This window comes from Oryctolagus cuniculus, chromosome 3 (genome assembly GCF_964237555.1).
Source record: "Oryctolagus cuniculus chromosome 3, mOryCun1.1, whole genome shotgun sequence".
NCBI lineage: Eukaryota > Metazoa > Chordata > Mammalia > Lagomorpha > Leporidae > Oryctolagus > Oryctolagus cuniculus.
Window position 1 is genome coordinate 136,380,381 of NC_091434.1, and position 21,858 is coordinate 136,402,238.

Genomic DNA, 21,858 nt, shown 5'->3' on the forward strand with positions numbered 1-21,858 from the left:
TAGCTCCACGAAGAAGACCAGAAGGAAGGGATCATTCCAGCTGCTGTGTGGTAAAGAGCATGGCAAGGCTAACAGATGGAGCAAGAAGTGCAGCCAGGAGCAGGCATTCGGGGCCTCATGATTTAAGACCTCTGCATTCCATATGGGATGTGCGTGGGCTCAGCTCAGCTCCTGACTCCAGCTTCCTGCCAATGCAGACCGTGGGAGGCAGTGGTGATGGCTCAGGTGATTCAGCCTCTACCACTCACATGGGAGCCCTCAATTGTGTTCCTAGCTCCTGGCTTCCACTTTGGCCCAGACCTGGACTTTGTAGGCATCTAGGGGAGTGAACCAGTGGGTAGGAGCTTGCTCACTCTGTCTCTTTCTCTCTGCCTCTCAAATAAATTAACTGAAAAAATTGTTTTAAAAAAGTACTGTCACAGCTCTTGTGAGAGATAGTGTTGGCTTAAGCAAGGGAGGTGAGAGAAGAGATGAAAGAGAGCATTGACTTCTGATACACAGGATATATGACAACATTTGTGGAAAAAAGTAATCAAAAGATAAATTTTGGTGAAAAACAGTTTGAAAGCCACACATAATTTTTCCATAATTGGCATTTTCCATGAAGTCTTTAAACACCCCTCATATGCTTGGATTTTCAAATCTCTTTTACAACCAACATACATTTATATTTTAATCCCACTGTCTACAAACATTTTGAATTATCCTCGAGTCTTGAAGGTAAACTCAATAGGGCTTAGTGAGGAATAGGCTGGGGGTGGGGGAGTGCCTGAGGGTGGGTCCCAGGCTTCTGACACGAGTGGAGGGGTGTGCTCTTCACAAAAAATGGAGATGCAGTGGACTTGGGAAGGAAGCTCAGGATTCAGACTTGGATGTGTTAAGGTTGAGATGCCTAAGTGCATCCAAACAGAGATGCTGAGTCGGTAAATGTGGGAATCTAGAGAGCTGAAGGCAGAAATCTGAAGATTGCTTGGAATCATGGGATTTTAGGGTAAGGGGGGGTGAGAGAAAGAAGATAGAGGAGAGGAGAGGAGAGGAGAGGAGAGGAGAGGAGAGGGGAGGGGAGGAGAGGAGAGGAGGGGAGGGGAGGAGAAGAGAGGAGAGAGCCAAGGACAGAACCTTGGGGACTACCAAAGAAAGAGCTGTAGAGAAGAAGAGGTGGCCAAGAAGTGTGAGGCCCAAAATGAAGGGTGGCAGGAAAAAAAATTTCTCTGATGCTTCAAAATGAGGATCTGCAAAGGAAGAGCAGCCAGCAGGGTCCAGGGCTAGCAGTTTAAGTAAGATGAGGATTGGAGACGTTCATCGGCTGGGACAACACGGGGATGATTGCCCTTAGAATAGCAGTGGTGGGGGCAGCGACTGGAGTGCGGACAGAGCACTGCCGCCTGGTGTCGGAGGAGCGTGCCTGCCATGGGCCGCTGTGACACCACCATTGACCTGTGCACCGCTCTTCTGCAGCTCCTGAGAGTCCCATGAAACCGACCAACCACGAAACAACACCTCTGAACTGCCATTTAAGCTGGTAGGTAAAATGTCAGGAGAGTGCCTTTAGGATGACCTTTCTTTTTATCATTCTTCCTTTTCTTTCTTTTTTTTTTTTTTACATCTGCTGTGCAAATCTCTGCAAACCAAGGAAATACATACACACACACACACACACACACACACAAGTGCAGGGGGTGGTTTAATCTCACAAGGAACTTGGGAAGCTGTTGTCATCATCACTTCTGCTGATCAGCATCTCAAAGGTCAAGACCATATTGGACTCTTTCCATTGTTGTAAAAGTTAATGAAAGTTAATTATTAAAGCTGACAGAAAGGTGATTTGCCCACTGCCTTACATAACCTATATATAGACATCTCGAAACATATGGATGCATGCAAAGCCTATAGACCCAAGTGGATAGACACTGTCTGTCAAAACTGGGCTCCTTTATCTAGAAAACTCTCCACTGCTGCCAAGACTCCTGACTGAGCATGCATAAGGTAGGAACCAAATCCACGGTCATTTTACTCATACTAGTTTTCTATTTCTTAAAAATGGTATTTTTTTCCTAATCAAAACCTGTTTAGAAGATACTGTTACAGTCTGGAGTTTATTTTATGATCATGAATATTTTGAATAATGCCAGTAGTATGCTAAAAATTTATCTGGAACACTAGCAATGTGAAGTAAATATTTGAGTAGACTTTAAGATACCAAGTAAATGGCTGTGTGCATTGTTAAAGGCCTAAATAGGCTTTGCAAAGATAACAGTGGTTTTTTTTAACCTTCCCGATTCAGATAATTTGCTTAACGCTCCACCCAAATCTGACTTTATAGGTAGATCGTTTGCTCTAAAGTTCAGCAAGTAAAAGCAAGCTTTTAGGCAAAATTTCTAGAGCAGATAGAATTATCTGCTAGAGGGGATTAAGAAAACACATGTGGTGCAGATGCGAAGGATTTGTCTGCCAGAAAGTCCAAAGCCCAGGGAAGGGACAGCAGTGAAAAGACGATCGAAGCCAGGACAGAGAAGGAAAAGGGACGAGAGAGGCAGGAGAGACACTGTCTGGGGAGTGACCGAGTGCCCTGTGTTACCAGCAGGAGACCTGAGCCTGTGGATGGCCAAGCCTAACCAGCTCACGTCTGTTTTGCTCTTGAAACTGCAGGAAAAGATGAGACAGATGTTTCAAATGTGCACGTGAGAGACAATTTATTAAGTCACTGCATCACAGTACTTTCTTTTCCAAAAGAAATTTGTCGCTGGAAGAAACAGCACAGTGAACGAGACCACATACAGGTTATTATGAGAAAATGGGCAGTAGCTGACGAATTTCAGCAACAAATAGTTTATGCACCCAGATAAATGAATAAATAAGTAGATAACTACATGAGCCAAGATATAAAACCCTACTAAGGAGCTCGTATTCAACTAAGAAACAAAACAGGTCACACATGAGAATGGATTTTTTTTTAATTATTGGGATAAAAGAGTAATATCATCGTCTAGTCCTTCTCCACAACGGAAGACTTGGAATCTCTAACCACGGAGAAGAGAAGAGCTTCCCCTGGCCTCTTGGACTTTGGATTCCATGGGCTCACAGGCTGTGTGTGTGATGTTGACAGAGAGGGATACTGTGAGGGGCTCTTAGACTCAAGGGCAAGGGACTGGACAGTGCCTCACCCACAGCTCCCCGCCCTTGACTCGTCTCTCTGGTGTCTCGGCTAGCCAGCCTATAGCAGAGATTGTCCCAAGACCTGGCTTCTCATCCCAGCTCGATCCCTTGCTAGCCAGATACTTGAGGAAGTGGCTTATCTTCTCTGAGCTCGATTTTTACCTTTGCAAGGTGGCAGTGGTAATGGCCTACTTTTTCAGCTGACTTCCAGGGTAAAACTCAAGGAGAAAAGCGAAAGTGCTTAGAAAACCATAAAGCCATAGAGAAATGGCCAGGGATTCTCCGGGTTCTCCCACAGGCCCACTGGGCCCACAAGCATTTTTGCTGTGGTGCCTCCCATCGTCTCTCTGTTTGGCCTTTGGGCAGCCAACCACCTCTGTGTTGGTTTTGGAACTCTCACCATCCCTTAAACACGATTTTCTCATTCCGTGCTGCTTTCTCACTGCCCCTCCCAAGCTGATCTGTTCTTTAAGGTCATATTGGCTAAGAAATCATAGAGTTCACACAAAATGAGGACAGATGTTGTAAATTCCCTGCACGAGTAAGATCCGCAGCTCCTTGTGCCGACTGCCTTCATGCCGACCCTCTGTCACATCCCTTCTGGCAATTTCTTATCCGTGTTCAATCATTTTGGGCACTCCTCCTGTGAATGTAAGCTTGAGCACTTGGGATGACAGCATTGTGCATCTTTTGTTCATCATTCAGCTTACTTTGACAAACCTCCCTGCCTACTACATTATGGGGTTTATGCAAAATGGGGGGGAAAATGAGGGAATGTTGACCTTACCCTGCAGGGTCTCTGTCTTCTAGGGGAGAGAGGTATAAACGGTGACAGCACAGCACAACACGGAACAGAACCATGTCCCAAGAACGTAGAGGAGGAAATGATTAACTCCTCTAGGGGAACTCCATAAGCCTTCATTGCATCGTCGTATCTTCTGCATCTGAACTCCCAACAAACAATAAGCCTGAAGAACGACGAAAGGAATCAATGGTCAGGGATAGCTGAGTATTTTTAAGGGTGAATTGGTATTTAGCAGGTGTTGCAGGAGCAAGCTACAGGTAAACATGAGCAAAGAATGCAGATGGTAAATATTCTGTTGCGCCAGGGGCCCTCTCTTACTGCAAAGGAGGTGGGAAGAAGCCCAGAGTTAAAATACTGAGGGCCTGTCTGTCATGCTAAGAAGTCCAGATACACAGGGGTTCAGAGGCCAACACTGTGGCGTAGAAGGTTAAGCCTCTGCCTGTGGTCCCGGTATCCCATATGGCCACCGGTTCGAGTCCCAGCTGCTCCTTTTCCGATCCAGCTCTCTGCTATGGCCTGGGAAAGCAGTGTAAGATGACCCAAGTCCTTGGGCCCCTGCACCCACATGGGAGACCCAGAAGAAGCTTCTGGCTTCGGATCGGCCCAATGCACTTTCTCTCTGTCTCTCATGCTCAAATAAATAAATAAAACCTTTAAGAAAAAAATGGCGGTCCAATAGACTACAGTGAGAATGGTATACCACTGCTTAGCAGATAAGCTCAGAGTAAACACGACATCCCAGGAAAGCTGGCAGCGCCAACATTCTCCCACAAGTCCCAGCTGAATTTGTCAGCTGAGCACCGTTGTAAGTGGTGGCTCCACACAGTGCTGGACTCTGCCCTGAAACTGGTTTCTACTGAAACAAGGCTAAGAAATCTCTCTTTACACACCTTACCTTCCATCTTCAAGGCTTCCCCCTCTCACCATTAGAATAACTAAGGGTTCATAGCAAACACTTCTAAGCAATGGCAGAGCAAGGATTTGAAGCTAGTCTACTTAGTTACCAAATAGAGTAAATTTAGTTACCAAATAGACCTGCTACATAAATTAGGTTTTTATCTTTCGGCAATTATGGGCTACATAGTAACAGAACTGGAGAATCATAATCATGTTTGTGCTTAACCTAAAATTATAAAGCTAAAGCTACGTTTCTAGAAGATGCTATAAGACCACTATACATTTTGACAGACACAAAACAGACTACTGTTATAGGGTGTTCTTTCCCAGTATTAATATTGAACTGGAGTTGTGTGCATCTGTCACATCATTTAGATTGAAAAATTAGGAACATTTCCCTTTAGCTGCCTTTCTTGACCGACAGGGGTTGGGGGGAAAGGGCTGTACCCCAGGATCCTCACCCCAAACGCACCGTCTGTAAATGCCACTATCAGGTCATCCCCACCCTGCGTGAAACGCTTCTGGCTTCAAAACCCAGCTGGGGATGTTTGTGAGCTGCTAATAGCCTTCACGTGATCATCACTAACCGTTACGGGAGTGTTTCTCATCTTCTAGTGATGCCCACAGAAATAGCTCCGCGGACATCTGTGACAGCTGAATTCGGTAGTGGCCCTGCTGTGGTTCAAAGTGACTGAAGTCCAGGAGACTCACAGATTTTAATGCGAAAGTGCTGCTCACCCCAGCCCCTGGCCCCTCTGTTCCCTCTTCACCAGTGCCAGTGTGGAGATCCCTGCTCTCACCCACGAATTACTCTTACTGGCCCCTGGACCTTCTCCCAGTCTGGGGCCATCCTCTCCCTGCTTCCACCCAGCTTCCAACTGCCCAGAACATGGGGCTTTTTGTGCCGTTGCGTCCTAGGTCCTCTTTGGCTGCTGACGGGGAGCCCTCTAGAGGAACTCCCTGGAGCAATTACCCTGTGTGCCCCGCCCCCATCTCTCACTGCCTTCCCCAGGCACCATAATCCAGACACAACTGTATCTCCTGATGCCCAGAGACAAATGCATGGCGCAGGGCTGGCTTACCTCTGGGTTCCCAGCGATTGGCACAGTGTTTTGAAGTGCGGTAGAGGAGCAGGTGTTTTCAGCGATGTCCCCACAAAGGCCCTCGGTAACTTGCATGGCTGGTGGGGGGAGCTGTCCTTAAGAGCTGCTTGGACCAGAGCAGAGGCATCCCCTATACCCACAAAGGCCCAGAAAACACTTGGCACACCTGTTTGCCTCCTGGTTTCCATGCCTACTGATTAAAAGCAAAGCCTAGCATTGCTTATGAGCTTTCTGGTCCAAAATCATGCTTCCCAGCATAAGGCACAAACCCCCCTGCAAGACTGGAATATGGGACAGATCGATGCTGAGCAGGGGAAAGGCCAGGGCCACAGACGTCTCTCATCCAGGAACGGGGCAAGGCAACGTGAGGATTCCTGGATGACCAGAGGCCACATGGTGACACTCAGTGCTTGGAGGAGGGCAGGACTTCAAGGGTAGCAGAGAGGCATGTACATGGCAGCCCCTAGAAATAGGCAAAATGCTCTTCATAAGCTAAAATAATTAAGTTGAGAAATTGAACTTCAGAAATTAACTCCAGCACTGAGTTTCTGCTGGAAAAAAGGGAGAGAGAGAGAGAGAGAGAGAGAACAAATGTCATGACTAAATTCAGCACCAGGATATAAAGGATGAGACGCTGCCAATAAGTTCATGGGAAAAAAATGAAAAGATCCATTTATTTTGGAGTAAAATGTACTTGTAATCTATTCATAGTGTTTTTCAGAATAAGCATTTTTCCATGAATTTTTCAAGGACCCTTTGTACATGAGTGTCTATGTATGTACAATATACATATCACAGAGGCCAAAAAAATTAAAAGGAGCATATTATAGGAAAGTAAAGAAAAGTGGCAATACCGGGGCCGGCGCCATGGCTCACTTGGTTAATCCTCCGCCTGTGGCGCGGCCGGCATCCCATATGGGTGCCGGGTTCTGGTCTCGGTTGCTCCTCTTCCAGTCCAGCTCTCTGCTGTGGCCCGGGAAGGCAGTGGAGGATGGCCCAAGTGCTTGGGCCCCTGCACCTGTGTGGAGACCAGGAGGAAGCACCTGGCTCCTGGCTTCGGATCGGCACAGCACCCGCCATGGCAACCATTTGGGGAGTGAACCAATGGAAGGAAGACCTTTCTCTGTCTCTCTCTCTCACTGTCTATTACTCTACCTGTCAAAAAAAAAAAAAAGTGGCAATACAAATAAGGCTCAGGGTTCTAAAACTATCAGGAGGATGGATATCTGCAAATGAATTTCAATCTTCCAAAAGCCACCAGCATCCAAAGCCACTGAGAGGGAAATCAAGCCGCAGGATGACACAGAACACGGCAAGTCTTAACATAGGTGCACTACTTGAAACTAGAATTGTGATTCCAGGAGCCAAAACAAGTTTTTTTTTTCCCCAAGAATCTCTGGGAGATTTATTTTTCAGGTTTTTTTTTTTTTTTCAATCACATTGGAATTCCTAAGTCATGTAGCTCATTCTCAAGAATCTGAGGAATGACGAGATGGAGAAGGCATGAATTTATGACTATGTGCGACATCTCTTCAGAGAAGCACCACTGGGAAGGCTGGTTTGGGGCTCACTCTGCTGGTTACACCTGAAATGTGAGGTGACAGCTTTAGGAGGCAGGGATGGGAGCCAGGGAGAAAAAACAACACCACAGTAGACTTTGGCTCTCAACATCTCTCCCGAAGTTCTGGAAAGATTACCTAAGCTCCCCCGACTCCTGGCCCCGCACACATCCCTGCAGACCACACTGGCCTCAGAGGAGCAGCCTTTTTCCAAGCAAGAGAGGAGGACCAGGGCTGTCTCCTGAGCCAAGTGGAAGGACTGGGAGAACCCACTAAAGAGGCAGCCATGGTCTGCACAGGCAAAAATAAATGAATAAGCCATGACTTGGCAGAGAGTGATCCTACAGAGGTTTTCAAAAAGCTCGTGGAAAATGCCTATTATGAAAAAAAATTATATGGATTTCAAAGTTTTTTGCACTGACATAAACTACTTTAAATTCCGTTTTTTTCCCATGAACTTCTTGAAGTTCCCAGCAAAGGAAAAAAAGAAGTACCTTCAAGATCCGTATTAAGGAAGAGAACTAATGAGTCTCTGTGAACTCATTGGTAACAACACCGAGGACAGCCATCAGAGCAGCATCTTTTGAATTTTATTTGGGGGGGGGGTGTCCATTGTAACATCTGACAGAAGTCAAATGACACAGTGCTGGAAGCTTCTTCATCCAAAGGTTGGCTAGCTTGGATCCCTCACAAGAACCTTTCTTTTTTTTTTTTAAGATTTATTTATTTACTTGAAAAATGGAGTTACAGATAGGGAGTGGCAGAGGCACAGAGAGAGAGAGAGAGAAAGAGAGAGAGAGAGAGAGAGAGAGCTTGCATCCACTGGTTCACTCCCCAAATGGCCACGATGGCTGGAGCTTGGCCAGTTGAAGTCAGGAGCCAGAAACCTCTTCAGGGTCTCCCATGTGGGTCTCCCAGGAAGCCAAGGACTTGAGCCACCCTCCACTGCCTTCCCAGGCCATAGCAGAGAGCTGGATTGGAAGTGGAGCAGCCAGGACTCGAACCAGTGCCCATATGGGATGCTGGCACTGCAAGTGGCACCACAATCCACTATACCACAGCACCAGCCCCGCTACGGCTATTCTTAAAGACATGATAGACAAGCCTGTACAAGAGACCCAAGATGGCAGGAGTCATTGACCATGCATTAAAAAGTAAGTGTGAATGCCCCAACCAATCTGTTGGTAATTGGCAAAAAAAAAAAAAAAAAAAAAAAAAGACAAAAACCTATGCATGCACAGCAAAGAGCAAGCTGACCTCACTTCAGTTTCTCTGGTAGTGTGAGTGTGGTGTGACACGTGTGGCTGAGGATGGAAAGGTGGGGGAGGGTGTGGAGACAAGAGAGCCACGCAAGAGGAGCTGCTTGGCTGAGCAGAGGCTCAGAACAGTCAGAGGGGACCGCGAAGTCAACGGGACAAAGAAGGAAAAAGTTTGGCAACACACTATATTTGCAGGGAAAATGATACACACAGGCATTTCTTTCTTTTAGTTTTAATGATCTGTGAGCACAGCAATCATCATTGCATGTGCGTGCAGTATACACTTTTCGTTTGATTATCGCTTATTGCCCTTGTATATATTCCTGCTGATGGTAGTCTTAGTACTTTTTCTTTGCTGAACTCTTTGTTTAGCAGAGCTTTAAGCCTTTGACGCTAATGTCCGTTTAAAATATCCTATCTCAAAATTAAAAAGTAGATAAATTAAAAAAAAAAAAAGTCCACCGGACTCCCGCCAGAGTGTGGGACAGAAGCACCACGTGGCAGCTGGCGAATGCCAGCTCAGAAGGATGTGAGAGGAAGCTGGGGAGTTGGGGTGGAGGAGAGAAATGCAGGGGAGGGGCGATCAAAGAGGGGTCAGGTGAAGCCAGGAGTGGAAGCCAGGATCTGATTCCTGGTTATAACCAGCACTCGGCAAATCTGCTGAAAATACGTTGAGGTACAAGAGAGCACCGTGTAACGAGATCTAATCTCGTGTGAGATAATTCATCACTGTGATTGAAGTCAGGGAACAAAAGTCTGGCCATGATGCCCGGTGATACAGAACCAAGATTAGGGGCGAGGAGAATGGCAGCATGAGATGGAACATTCTTCAACGCCGGTCACACCGAACACAGAGAAGCTGCCTGTCGTGGAGAAAGCAGCAGAGAAGTCTGACAACAGAAGCCCCGTTTTTGTCCTCTGCTCACTGAAGTGCTTCGATTTTAGCAAGGGCAGTATGAATATTTCCTCATTCGTAAGAAGAAGATAATGATAAGGATCATTCTTAACCGTCTCGTGGAATTATAAGAGCTAGACAGTTGTGCATAAAAAGACTTTGTAAAATTGATCCTGAAGAATAATGGAAACAGGATTGAGGGAAGAATGCAAAATTTAGATAATTTGTGAAAAATAAAAGCTAATACTTCATTAACTACTATGTCGCAATGTCTATATTTAGTGTTTTTAAGCACAATGCCAATGGCTCAAAAACATTTTACTTTAACCTTCACAACCACCTTGAAACATGCCCGGTGTTATCCGCATTATATAGATGAGGCTCAGGCAGGGTATGTATGATTTTTCCTTAGAAACAGGATTATCACCCATAAACTAAGTAGCCAAGTAATAGTTTGTGCCTTGGTTTCCTATCATTGAGAAAACTCTACCTCCCAGAGACAACAGGAACATAAGCAGACAACATCTTTAAATTCCCCCCGTGAAAAGCATTTTATAAGGTGTTACAGAAGCTCTGACAGCCTGAAGACCCTCTGTGTCTAATCCTCCCCAGGGCTCCAAGATGGTCACCATGCAAATGTTTCTAGGGGAAAAAACAATGATGAGATGATCTCACCTGACCAGGAAAACATGGAGTCCCTGATTAGCAAACCGAATCAAATGTTATTGCTTTGGGAAAACCTTTTCAAAAAGACGCAACAAAAGCTCTTGTTTACTTATCCAAAGGAGCTGTGTCCAGCTCACTGGAGTAAAAAGTGATATCACTGTCGCAAAACACAATCGAGGTCCCTTAATCCTGCCTCTTTTGATCTCAGAAGGTGGTAACATTCAGTTCGGAGCTCACTCATCTGTAAATTGCATCACATTATCTCTGAGTTATTTAAGAAGCCAGCTCTGTTTGGTTTCAGGCATTTTAACCTGCTAAAGGCAAGAACAAGAGTTCACTCCATAGTTCTGAAGGGCTTCCACTTGCCACAGCCACCAGAGAAAGCAAAATGCTCGAGCCCATTGGGAACCAGTACGTGGTGGCCAGGCCGGTGTACTCCGCAAATGCTTTTGCAGAGGAACACAAGAAGAAAGACAGACATCACAAGACACTGCTGGATCATCTCAAATTGTGTTGTAGGTAAGATACTTCTTTGTTTAAGACACCGGCATTAGGAATTTAAAAAGAGTTCTCTCTCAGATTTTTCTAGCTTGCAAGCTCTCTTTTCTGGCTGTTGTCCATAGCCCAAGGAATCTTTTTATCTTCAGTTTCCAAACCTTCAACTCCCTGGTAGAGCTGGAAAGGTAGTGTCTAACACGAACACCTCCTCGGCTCTCAATCCCACACCTAACAGATGGGGACAGAGGCAAAACTTCCAACCGCAGTGTTGCACAGTCCACGCCCAGGATGACAAAGGAGCTCAGCTATGGCTCAAGAAAAGCAGACATTTTTCTTTCTTTTTCTTTTTTTATTTTTTTTTAAAAAGGCTTTTGATGGTGGCCAGAGGGCAGTTGAAGTGGGTGAAGAGGTGAGGGCTAGTGCTGGGGAAACTGCAAATGTAATCTCCAATGTACTGGCATCTGTACCAATGTCCCACATACAGTTGGGTCCTGAACTGGAATTTGCTATTGATGGACTCACCTGCGGCTCTCAATGTTTTCAGATGTTCCTCCCGGAAGGTCAAGGAGATTGTCTTCTCTTTATTGCCCATAGCATCTTGGTTACCAGAGTACAAGCTGAAGGAATGGCTGCTCAGTGACATCGTTTCGGGGATCAGCACAGGGCTGGTAGCTGTCCTGCAAGGTAACTATTGTTTTTTGTTTTGATAGAATTCATATACCATAAAACTCACCATCTAATGTGTACAGTGCAGTGGCTCTTCATCTATCTGCTTGGTTACACAGGACATGTTCACCACCTCCACATCACCTCCCCAAGCTCCCTTACCCATTAACAGTCACTGCATATCCCCCCACCCACCCACTTCCCTGACAATGCCTTCCTGTCTATGTGGATTTCTTAGACATGGAATTAGACCTTATGTGGCGCTTGATCTGATTTCTTTCCCTTAGCATAACATTTCCAAAGCTCATCTATAGTGTGGCATGAATCAGTCTTGCATTCTGTTTTATGGACAAATAACAATCTATTGTATGAACAGACCGCATTTAGTTTATCCACTCATCAGTTGATGGACATCTGAGATGTTTTCCCTTTGAGGCTGCTGTGAATAATATCTATCAATATATTATGAATAATAAGAGTGAATAATAGCATCATGGATAATACTATTATGAACTTATATGTGCAAATTTTGTGTAAAATATGTTTTCATCTTCTTGGGTGTATCTCTAGACATGGTGAGTCATATGGTAACTCTGTGTGTAACCATTTGTGGAACAGCCAAATGATTCTCTAAAGTAGCTGCACCATTTCACATTCCCACCGGCAATGTGTGAGGGTTTAACATCTTACACACTTATCATTGTCCCTTTTTTATTTATTTGAGTTATCCTAGGAGATGTCTAATGGCATACACACAGGTTTTGATTTGTATTTCTCAAATGACTCATGATGTTGAACATTCTTTGTGTACTTATTGTCTGGTTGTGTATATCTTTGGAAAAATGTCTACCCAAATCCTGGGCTCTCTTTTTAATTGGATCATTTGTCCTTGTATTGTGGAGTTGCAAATATTGTTTATATGCTCTGGTTACTAAGCCCTTCTCTGATATACAATTTGCAAATAACTGCCTACATCTTGTAGGTTGCCATTTCACTCTCTTAATAATAGCCTTTGAGTACACTTTCTAAAAATTTTTTATAAAGAGTTTTTTTCTTGGTTGCTTATGCCACAGGTGCCATTTCTGAGAAACAATGGCCCCATCCAAGTTTACAAAGACTGACATATTTTCTTCTACGAGTTTTGTCATTTTAGTTCTGATATTCACATCTTTGATGGCTTTTGAGTTACAAAAGTAACTCATTTTTAAGGCCCAATCTTAAATACTAGAAGAACCGAATGAGAAGTAGGATGATTCTTCCTGCACAAAATAAGGACCCTGCTGTTTGTGTGTTTCCAGGTTTAGCCTTTGCACTGCTGGTCAACATCCCCCCAGCCTACGGGCTATATGCAGCATTTTTCCCGGTCATAGTCTACTTTTTCTTTGGCACTTCTAAACACATCTCTGTGGGTAAGTTAGTTACTGGACTGATTAACACTCCCATTGCTTTTTCCTTTATGAATTCTATTAACTGCACATTGTATCAATTCCAAATTGTGTGCAATCCAAGAGGCAAGTTCAAGTTTCCTGTAAGAACCTGGACTGAGGTTTGGGGGAAAATGAAGTCTTCTCGCATGCGGGGGAAGCACATATCTCGACTCCACTTCCTCCTCCATTAATTAGGTCCATTTCCGGTTCTGAGCATGATGGTGGGAGCAGCAGTTGTGAGATTAGCCCCAGACGACAGTATATCCACAGACCCCTCTAACAACTCGACGGATGATTCACTGACAAACAAGAGGATAATGGTGGCTGCATCAGTCACATTCCTCACTGGAATCATCCAGGTGAGAACCATCTCTTCTACAATCTGCTTGACCTCGCTGCGACACCTCTTTCTGCTCTTGCATCCTCCTGCTACCCCTCCAAAGGGTTCCTCTCTCTCTCTCTCTCTGGTTGGCATCTCTCCTCCAGAGGGCCACCGGCAATACTTCAGGAAGGGCCGTGGTGGACCACAGCCAGAGGTGGACCCTCCACACTGCAAACCCAAGTGGACGTGGCTCTAGATGGAAGGAAAAACAGGAACAGGAGGCTCAAGTGGAGAGGAGCGAAATGCTTAACTCAACAGAGCGTTGGGGAATTGAGAGACTCACAATCATATGTAAGCAGTAGTTACACTAGGGGCTTTGGAACTCTCCGGCGACTATAATCTAGTGGAAGGGATGGGGCTTTGCACTTTGAACTGTGTGTATCGAAGATTTGGGGGAAAGCTGAAGAGGATTGTGTTAGGGCCTAAAACCTCACTCCCAAGCCACACCCCTGACCTCATGTGGGCTGAATAGGGAAAATGGGCATAGACGTTTCAGGATGTCACCTGAGTTTAAGATCAGTGATGTTATTGATTGAGGCCATCTCTTCGAGAAAAAAAAGGTCAGTCCCTTCAGGGACATGAGTATTGTGTCCTGCTGACAATGTGGTTCATTGCTACTAACACGTTTCTGAACCTAAGCACAGAAATGGAGGCCAGCTGGACTCTCTCAACCACAGCCCTGGCTACATTCTGGAGCCATGAGTGGAAAGACAATTAGCCAAGGGAAGGGGGAATCCATCCAATTCACTTTACTAGAAAAAAACACTGATGCCTTAGGGGAATTAGTCCCCCTTGCCCTCAGCAAAAACCAAGCACTTCTGGTATCCAATATGTAGTTATCTAAACCAAGTGGCGCAGCCTGTTTGAGGGACTCTGAATGGACGCTCATCCATGCATGCTGCAACAGCTGGATAGTGTAACTGAAATCATCTCAGTGGTGCTGGTGTTGTGGCACACTGGGTAAAACTGCTACCTGTGACACTGGCACCCCATGTGGGCACTGGCTCCTGTCCCAGCTGCCCCACTCCTGATGTAGCTCCCTGCTAATAGCCTTGGGAAAGCAATGGAAGATTGCCCAAGTATTTGGGCCTCTGCCACCTACATGGGAGACCTGGATGAAGCTCTTGGCTCCTGACTTCAACCTGGCCCAGCCCTGGCTGTTGAGGCCATTTGCAGAATGAACCAACAGATGGAAGATTTCTTTCTCTCTCTCTCTCTCTCTCTCTCTCAACTCTTTTAAATAAATAAATAAATCGTTAAAAAATAAAAACAAAAAAATCATCTCAGCATCATTGCTGAAGGCTGGTGTTACATAGGATTCTAAGGTTTATAGGTGAGCCTTCTAAAGATATCATATATGAATATAAGGGAAGTCTGTTACTTCTTGGGGACAGACCAGACCCACATCCTACTTTTATACCACGTGACATTCACTCTAGGAGATGGAATGGGAGAGAAGAAGAGGGAGGAACCCTAAAACGGGGGACTTCCAGGAGGCAGAGACATTAGTGTCTTCAAGGTCTGGCTGTTCAGGCTTGAATATTTACATTCTGGATCATTTCAATCCCTGATCCTTTCGGTTGCTCAGATACGCTCCTAACCTACTACACTAACAAAAGCTTTGGTCCTTGTCTTCCCAGCTGGCCTTTGGCATTCTCCGGATTGGGTTCGTGGTGATCTACCTGTCGGAGGCCCTGATCAGCGCCTTCACCACTGCGGCCGCACTCCACGTTGTGATCTCCCAACTCAAATTCATGCTGCAGCTGACAGTCCCGGCACACACCGACCCATTTTCCATTTTCAAAGTAAGTATTTCTTTCATTTACAAAACATTAAAATATGTAACACTCACTCTTGTGTTTTTGTGTTTTGTAGAGAACTTTCCTTTAATGCCTTTGCTTGGGGGTGGGGGTGGGGAGCTTCCCTATGACTTCTAAGAAATCAGTGGGCTGGGAAATGTATTTATGTGAAGAAAAATATGGATTAAAAGAGAACAATACAAAAAAATCAACCACACCTCCCATACAGCTGATATTAGGAGCAGAGATGAAGTGTCACTTTTTTTATATCTGACTCTTAAGGATTTCCAATCTATTTTGGCCTAAGTTTTAGAAATTTTCTCAAAATCTTATTTTGATACAAGTCTGCTCGTGGAGTTATGATGATTCCCTATTTCTCAGAAAAGCAGGACTTTTAGAATTGAAGTGTTTAATTGAGTCTTTTATGCATCCCTGTATATAAAGCAAAAGGACATTGACCAAAGGGAGACAAGGCAGTGGTTCTCCCCTCCTCCAGAGGATGCAAAGCAGAACAGTGTCAACAGGCAAAAAGTTTGCAGCAAACCCAATTTCCCAGATCTTCATTGGCGGTTTTTGCAATTCTAGCATTGGCAGCAGTCTGGACCAAAAACAGTTTCAAATGCTCAGCCCTGCTAGCTACATGGGTCGTTAGATTTATAGCCAGAGGAAAAGGCATCCAGAGAAGGGAAGAAAAAGACCTGCAGAGCATGGAAGTGAGGCGCAGAGACGGTTCAAGTCGCTTATAGCTTACGTCTGCCTTCCTGGGGCACTGTTGGACAGCCAGCCTCTTGTGAGTGGCTACCCATCAGGTTAGGTTATGGAAGGAGAAACATCTAGGCCCAACTTAAATTATGTACAGAAGCAGCTGTATACCAAATTAAACAATTCCCTCCTTTTGGCTGACCTAATTTTGAGAGGTTGACAAACCTTGGACACTTGGTGTCCATCACAGCCTACATGGACTTACTGGGCCTCAAATGCCATTGGAAAATAGCAGAATGGTGCGTGTTGTAAGGTAGAAAGGAGGAAACAGAATAACAGAATAATAGAAAGAATATGTTTTGGTTGATTAACGTCAGGTCACGTCAGGCTGCTTTGCACGGGGAGATAAGGGTTCAAGCAAAGGAGACTACCTTTTGATGCTGACTCAGGCTGGCATCTCTAGCTTGTAGGGGCAAACAGCTGGTCTAGTGGGGCTCCATCTGCTTCCTTAAAGTTTCATTTGATTGTGTGTCACCTAGAATGGGTGACTCCACTTGGGATTGGTCTGATATATTGGAGTCTAATGTAGGAGCTGAGTCCAAAACAATGGTTTCCTACAATGTTTTTTAAATAACAGGTATTGGGGGCCAGCATTGTGGTGTAGCAGGTAAAGCCACTGCCTGCGACAATGGCATCCCACATGGGCGCCAGTTCAAGTCCCAGCTGCTCCACTTTGGAGCCAACTCCCTGCTAATGTGCCTGGGAAAGCAGTGCAAGAAGGTCCAAGTGCCAGGGCCCCTGCACACACATGGGAGAACCGGAAGAAGCTCCAGGTTCCTGGCTTCTGTCTGGCCCAGCCCTAGCTGTTGCAGCCATTTGAGGAGTGAACCAGTGGATGGAAGATCCTTAACTGTCTCTCTCTCTCTCTCTCTCTCTCTCTCCCTCTTTCTCTCTCTGACTTTCAAACAAGTCAAAATAAAATTTTTAAAGAAATAAATTTATAAATAAATAATGACTATTATTCTTAGTACTTCTATCAAGACATGTTTAGGAGCCTGAGGCAGAACTTGCCCCAAATCGAAGCCAACATTCTCTCTCTCTCTCTTTTTTTTTTTTTTTTTGACAGTGAGAGAGAGAGAGAAAGACAGAGAGAAAGGTCTTCCTTTTTTTGCCATTGGTTCACCCTCCAATGGCCACTGAGGCTGGCGCACTGCAGAGGAGCCAGGTGCTTCTTCCTGGTCTCCCATGCAGGTGCAGGGGCCCAAGCACTTAGGCCATCCTCCACTGCACTCTCAGGCCACAGCAGAGAGCTGGACTGGAAGAGGGGCAACCGGGACAGAATCCGGCGCCCCGACAGGGGCTAGAACCCGTGTGCTGGTGCCACAGGTGGAGGATTAACCTATTGAGCCACGGCGCCGGCAGCCAACACTCTCTCAACTCTCATCCAGAACTACTCCAGATGCAGAGTGTTCTGGAGCAATTTTTTTTATTTGAAAGGCAGAGCAACAGCAGGAGCAAAAGCAAAAGCAAAAGCGAGCGAGAGAGAGAGAGAGAGAATCTTCTATCTGCTGGTTTACAAAAGACCTGCAACAGACAGAGCTGGGTCAGATAGAAGACAAGAGCCGGGAATTCCATCTGAGTTGCACACATGGGTGGCAGGGACCCAAGTGCTTGGGCCATCAGCTGCTGTCTCCCAGGGTGCACATTAACAGAAATTTGGCTCAGAAGCAGAGGCAAGACTTGCACCCAGTAACTCCAATATGGGATATGGGCAGTCCAAGTGACAGTTTAACCCTTGGCCGCAATGCTCACCCCTCTAGGAGCAATTTGAGATCCAGTTTGGACCTGTGTGAGCTATCCTGGGCCCACAGATATGAAACCCAACTGGCTTTAAAAAAATAGACTACACACAGTGCACAGTTAGGGAATTATTTTCCAAAAGTGACATGTAGAGTCAGCTATGAAATGTGAGGGATCTGAGCCTAAACAAGGGGATAAAAGACCTGGCCATACTGGTGCTGTGGGTTAAACCACCACTTGACTCCTGCATCCCATAAAAGAGCTCTGGTTCAAGTGCCAGCCATTCCACTTCGTATCCAGCTTCCTGCTAATACACCTGGGAAAGCAGCAGGAGATGGTCCAAGCAGTTGGGTACTCACCACCCACATGGAAAACCAGGCTGGGGTTCCTGGCTCCTGGCTTTGTCCAGAACTGGCTGTGGCAGCCATTTAGAAAACCTGCAGATGGAAAACCTCTCTCTCTCTCTCTCTCTCTCTCTCTCTCTCTAGCTCACTTCGCCTTTCACATAAATAAATAAATTGTTTTAAAAAGGGGAGCTGCCATTGTGGCCCAGCAGGTAAAGCCACAGCCTGAGTCACTGGCACCCATATGGGCACCAGTTTGAGCCCCAGCTGCCCCACTTCCAATCCAGCTCCCTGCTAATGCACCTGGGAAAGCAGCAGAAGATGGCCCAAGTGCTTGTACTCCTGCACCCATGTGGGGAGACCCACAAGAAGCTCCTGGGTCCTGGCTTTAGACCAGCCCTGATCCAGCCATTGGCAACTAACTGGGGTGTGAACCAGTGGATGGAGGATTCTCTCTCTCTCTCTCTCTTTCTCTCTCTCTCTCTTTCTCCCTTTCTCCCTACCTCCTCTACCTCTCTCTTTGTAAACTCTGCCTTTCAAATAGATAGAATAAATCTTTAAAAGGGAGAAGGCTAAGAAAAACTATAAGGGCTTAAAAATTATTCCCAAGACACAATAATGGTGATGACTGCAACAACAACCAAAAGAAAAAAAAAAAAGACCAAAAAAACCAAGGGGCAGAAAACATCAGGCATCAAAATGTGAGAAGTGTCCAAGAAAGTTTGACACTAGTCAAAGAGATTGTCAACAAAAAATGGCAGGCGTGGCCCTAAGCTAGTGTTGCACCTGCACCGAGCTAATGCATCCTTGTCATCTCTTCAATGCTCTTGTGGATCATTTCACACACTTTATAATTGGAATTGTCATCAGTATCTCCCAGTGCCTGTGTTCCCTCGTCTCTTAGCTGTTTGGAGGTGGTTGTCTCCCAATTCCGCTCGAATGCGGGACTTGGTGTTTTATGGTTTCTGTTTCTGGCTCACAGGTGCTCGAGTCCCTATTCACACAAATCCGGAAGACCAACATTGCAGACCTGGTGACGTCGGTGATCATCGTCGTGATCGTGTTTGTGTTTAAAGAAATAAACGAGCGCTTCAAAGCCAAGCTTCCCGTGCCCATCCCCATTGAGCTCATTGTGGTAAATGGTCATCTTAAGCTTTCCCATCACAGAGAGTCTAATAGTCTCAGGTTGAAAATCCTTGGCCCTCTGTGGGTTTGGGAGGTCTGAGTGGGGAATCGGGTATATGGTTTACTATGGTTTTCTCTGCATTGAGATTTAATAACTGTCTTACAATTTCGGGTTCCTTCTTCCCATGTGAGACAAAGAAAGTAGAGAGAGAGAGAGAGAGAGAGAGAGAGAGAGACCTGCAAGAAGATGATAGACACATTTCTATTCAGTTCTGGAAAATCTTATTTGATAGGTCCAGGGGCTGGGTTTTGCTCATGGTTTTTGGTTTTGTTGTTGTTGTTTGGCTTTGCTTTGTTTTTGTTGTTGTTGGTGGTGGTTTTGTTTTTTTTGTTGTTGTTGTTTGGTTGTTTTTTTGTTTGTTTGTTTGTTTTGGCAAAATAAGACTCGTAGTGCTTCTCAGGTTTCTCACTTGGACAATTTGCGAATTTACAGACCGTGATTGCAGCAGGCTTGTCCTACGGCTGTAACTTCCAACAGCGATTCAACGTGTCTGTGATCGGGAAGATGGAGAAAGGGTAAGTGTGTCTTCTCTGATGGCCTCTCCAGCCACTCAGCAGGGAGTGAGCAGGAGGCGCAGGACGGGCATAGGCTGAAATGCTTTGTCCCTTCGCAGAAACCTCTCTGCACCTGCCAGAGGAGGCTGGCTCGGCTCTCCTGCCAGGAAGGGACCACAAACATCAGGGTCCACGGTTTTGGTTTTACAGGTGTATTTACTGGGGTCGGCACTGTGGCATAGCAGGTAAAGCCACTGCCTGCAGTGCCAACATCCCTTACCAGCTGCTCCACTTCCGATCCAGCTCTCTGCTCTGGCCTGGAAAAGCAGCAGGAGATGGCCCAAGTCCCTGGGCCCCTGCACCCATGTGGGAAATCTGGAAGAAGCTCCTGGCTCCTGATTTTGGATAAGCCCAGCTCTGGCTATGGTGGCCGTTTGGTGAGTGAACCAATGGATGGAAGACCTCTCTCTCTCTTTCTCTGCCTCTGCCTCTCTGTAACTCTGCCTTTTAAATAAACACATAAATCTTTTAAAAAGATTTATTTTTTTTACTTGGAAGGCAGAGTTACAGAAAGAGAGAAAGAGAGACAGAAAGAGAGGTCTTCCATCCACTGGTTCACTCCCTAAATGGTCGCAACAGCCGAAGCTGAGCTGGTCTGAAGCCAGGAGCCAGGAGCTTCTTCTAGGTCTCCTGCATGGGTGCAGGGGCCCAAGGACTTGGGCCATCTTCAACTGCTTCATCAGAAGTGAAGCAGCCGGGACTCGAACCGGCGCCCACATGGGATGCCTGCACTGCAGGCGGAGGCGTTACCCACTACACCACAGCACCGACCCCAGTCCACAGTTCTTAATATCAGAAAGTTTCCCCTTATGGAAGAGCTCACAAACAAAGCAGACAGGGACCCTGGTGAGAGAAAGTAATCAAAGCAGCAAAAATAGAAAAGAAAAAAAAAAAAAGGGCCAATTAAACTGTTCCTCCCCGTAAGCACACACCAAGTGAAACCAGGTTTCCTTGCCCAAAATGACTGTCAACAGCACGCCGTGCCTTGTTTGAGATTACTAGAGCCACATTCTGGTTGTTCAAAAGAGACACTGAGGGGATCCTGGCACACCGCTTGAGCGCCCCAGCCAGGCACACTCTGTCCTTTCTCGTGGTCAAGTTCAAAGCAAGACCCGACCAACATCCAGCACAGCGAGGGGCTGGGAAACCTTGCACACGGAGGCGGACACCATCGCCCCTTACGTTCTGTGGGCTAAGAGAGAGCGGGCTGGTTTCCTGGCCCCTTGCCGCTCTCTGCCCTCTGAGCAAAAACAGCGATAGTCATTTCCCTGCAGGTTTTTGTAAAGACCTTTCCTTATTTACATACTTAACAAGTGTTCGAGAATTCCAGAAATCAGTGTTTATGTGTATTGGTGGCTTAAAACCAGGCAATTCTCTTAAAAGCAAATACACATACATTTTTAAAGCAAAAAAAAAAAAAAAAAGATATGTATCACTCGATCTTCATGAAGGATCTTAATAAATCTCCAATATCACTTTTAATTTAAAAAGTGGAAATTAGGCTAAAACGGAAAAAAGACTTCTGATGATTTCCATCCACCTTGCTACTGCCAAGTCTTATACTTGATTTCAGTGTCTTGGGAGACATGAATCAGGCACAGAAATAAATAAATGCAAGATCAGGGAGGTTCTGGCCCGAAGAGTTTTGGAAATAAACGCTAAGCTTAAGATCACAGGGTGATGATCTGAAGACTTTATTTAGTAAATGCATGTTAAATGTCAGTGGACTCTCTTCACAAGGTTTTTGCGTTGGGCGGGGTAAACACACTTAGTAGCCATTACGCTCTACCAAGAGGCAGTGAAACCTAGTAGGTGTGCTCTGGAGGCAGGCAAATAGCTAAACTCTGCACCTCAATGTCTTTGCAAATGTAAAAATGAAAAAGTGAGGCTAAAAAGAATAGCTTTCACATAGCTTCCTCAAGGGTTCAGTGACTTTGATATTTGTAACATGCTTAAGAGTCTGGCCAACTCAAAGTGCTCCAGCTACATTCCCACCATGACTAACTTAGCACCTATATTGGGGACAAAGCACTTTGGGGTGGACTTTTAAATATACCAATTTTTTTTTCTGGGTGATGATTGAGTGGATTTTTTAAGTTTCTGTTGACTACACGTATAGTATCCCTGGGAGGTAATGATGCTCGCCAGTCTGCTGTTACC

The 21,858-nt window shown here is 45.6% G+C and overlaps 1 protein-coding gene across 1 annotated transcript in view; it reads left to right on the forward strand.

Annotated features, from left to right (window-relative positions):
- The first annotated feature begins 1,878 nt into the window (after positions 1-1,878).
- Positions 1,879-21,858, forward strand: part of SLC26A3 (solute carrier family 26 member 3) — a 36,677-nt gene continuing 16,697 nt past the window's right edge. The window contains 8 exon segments of the mRNA NM_001082098.1: positions 1,879-1,986; positions 10,642-10,859; positions 11,383-11,522; positions 12,803-12,913; positions 13,127-13,290; positions 14,954-15,118; positions 18,941-19,093; positions 19,577-19,659. Of these exon segments, the coding sequence (NP_001075567.1) occupies positions 10,729-10,859; positions 11,383-11,522; positions 12,803-12,913; positions 13,127-13,290; positions 14,954-15,118; positions 18,941-19,093; positions 19,577-19,659 (947 nt within the window). The 5' untranslated portion in view covers positions 1,879-1,986; positions 10,642-10,728.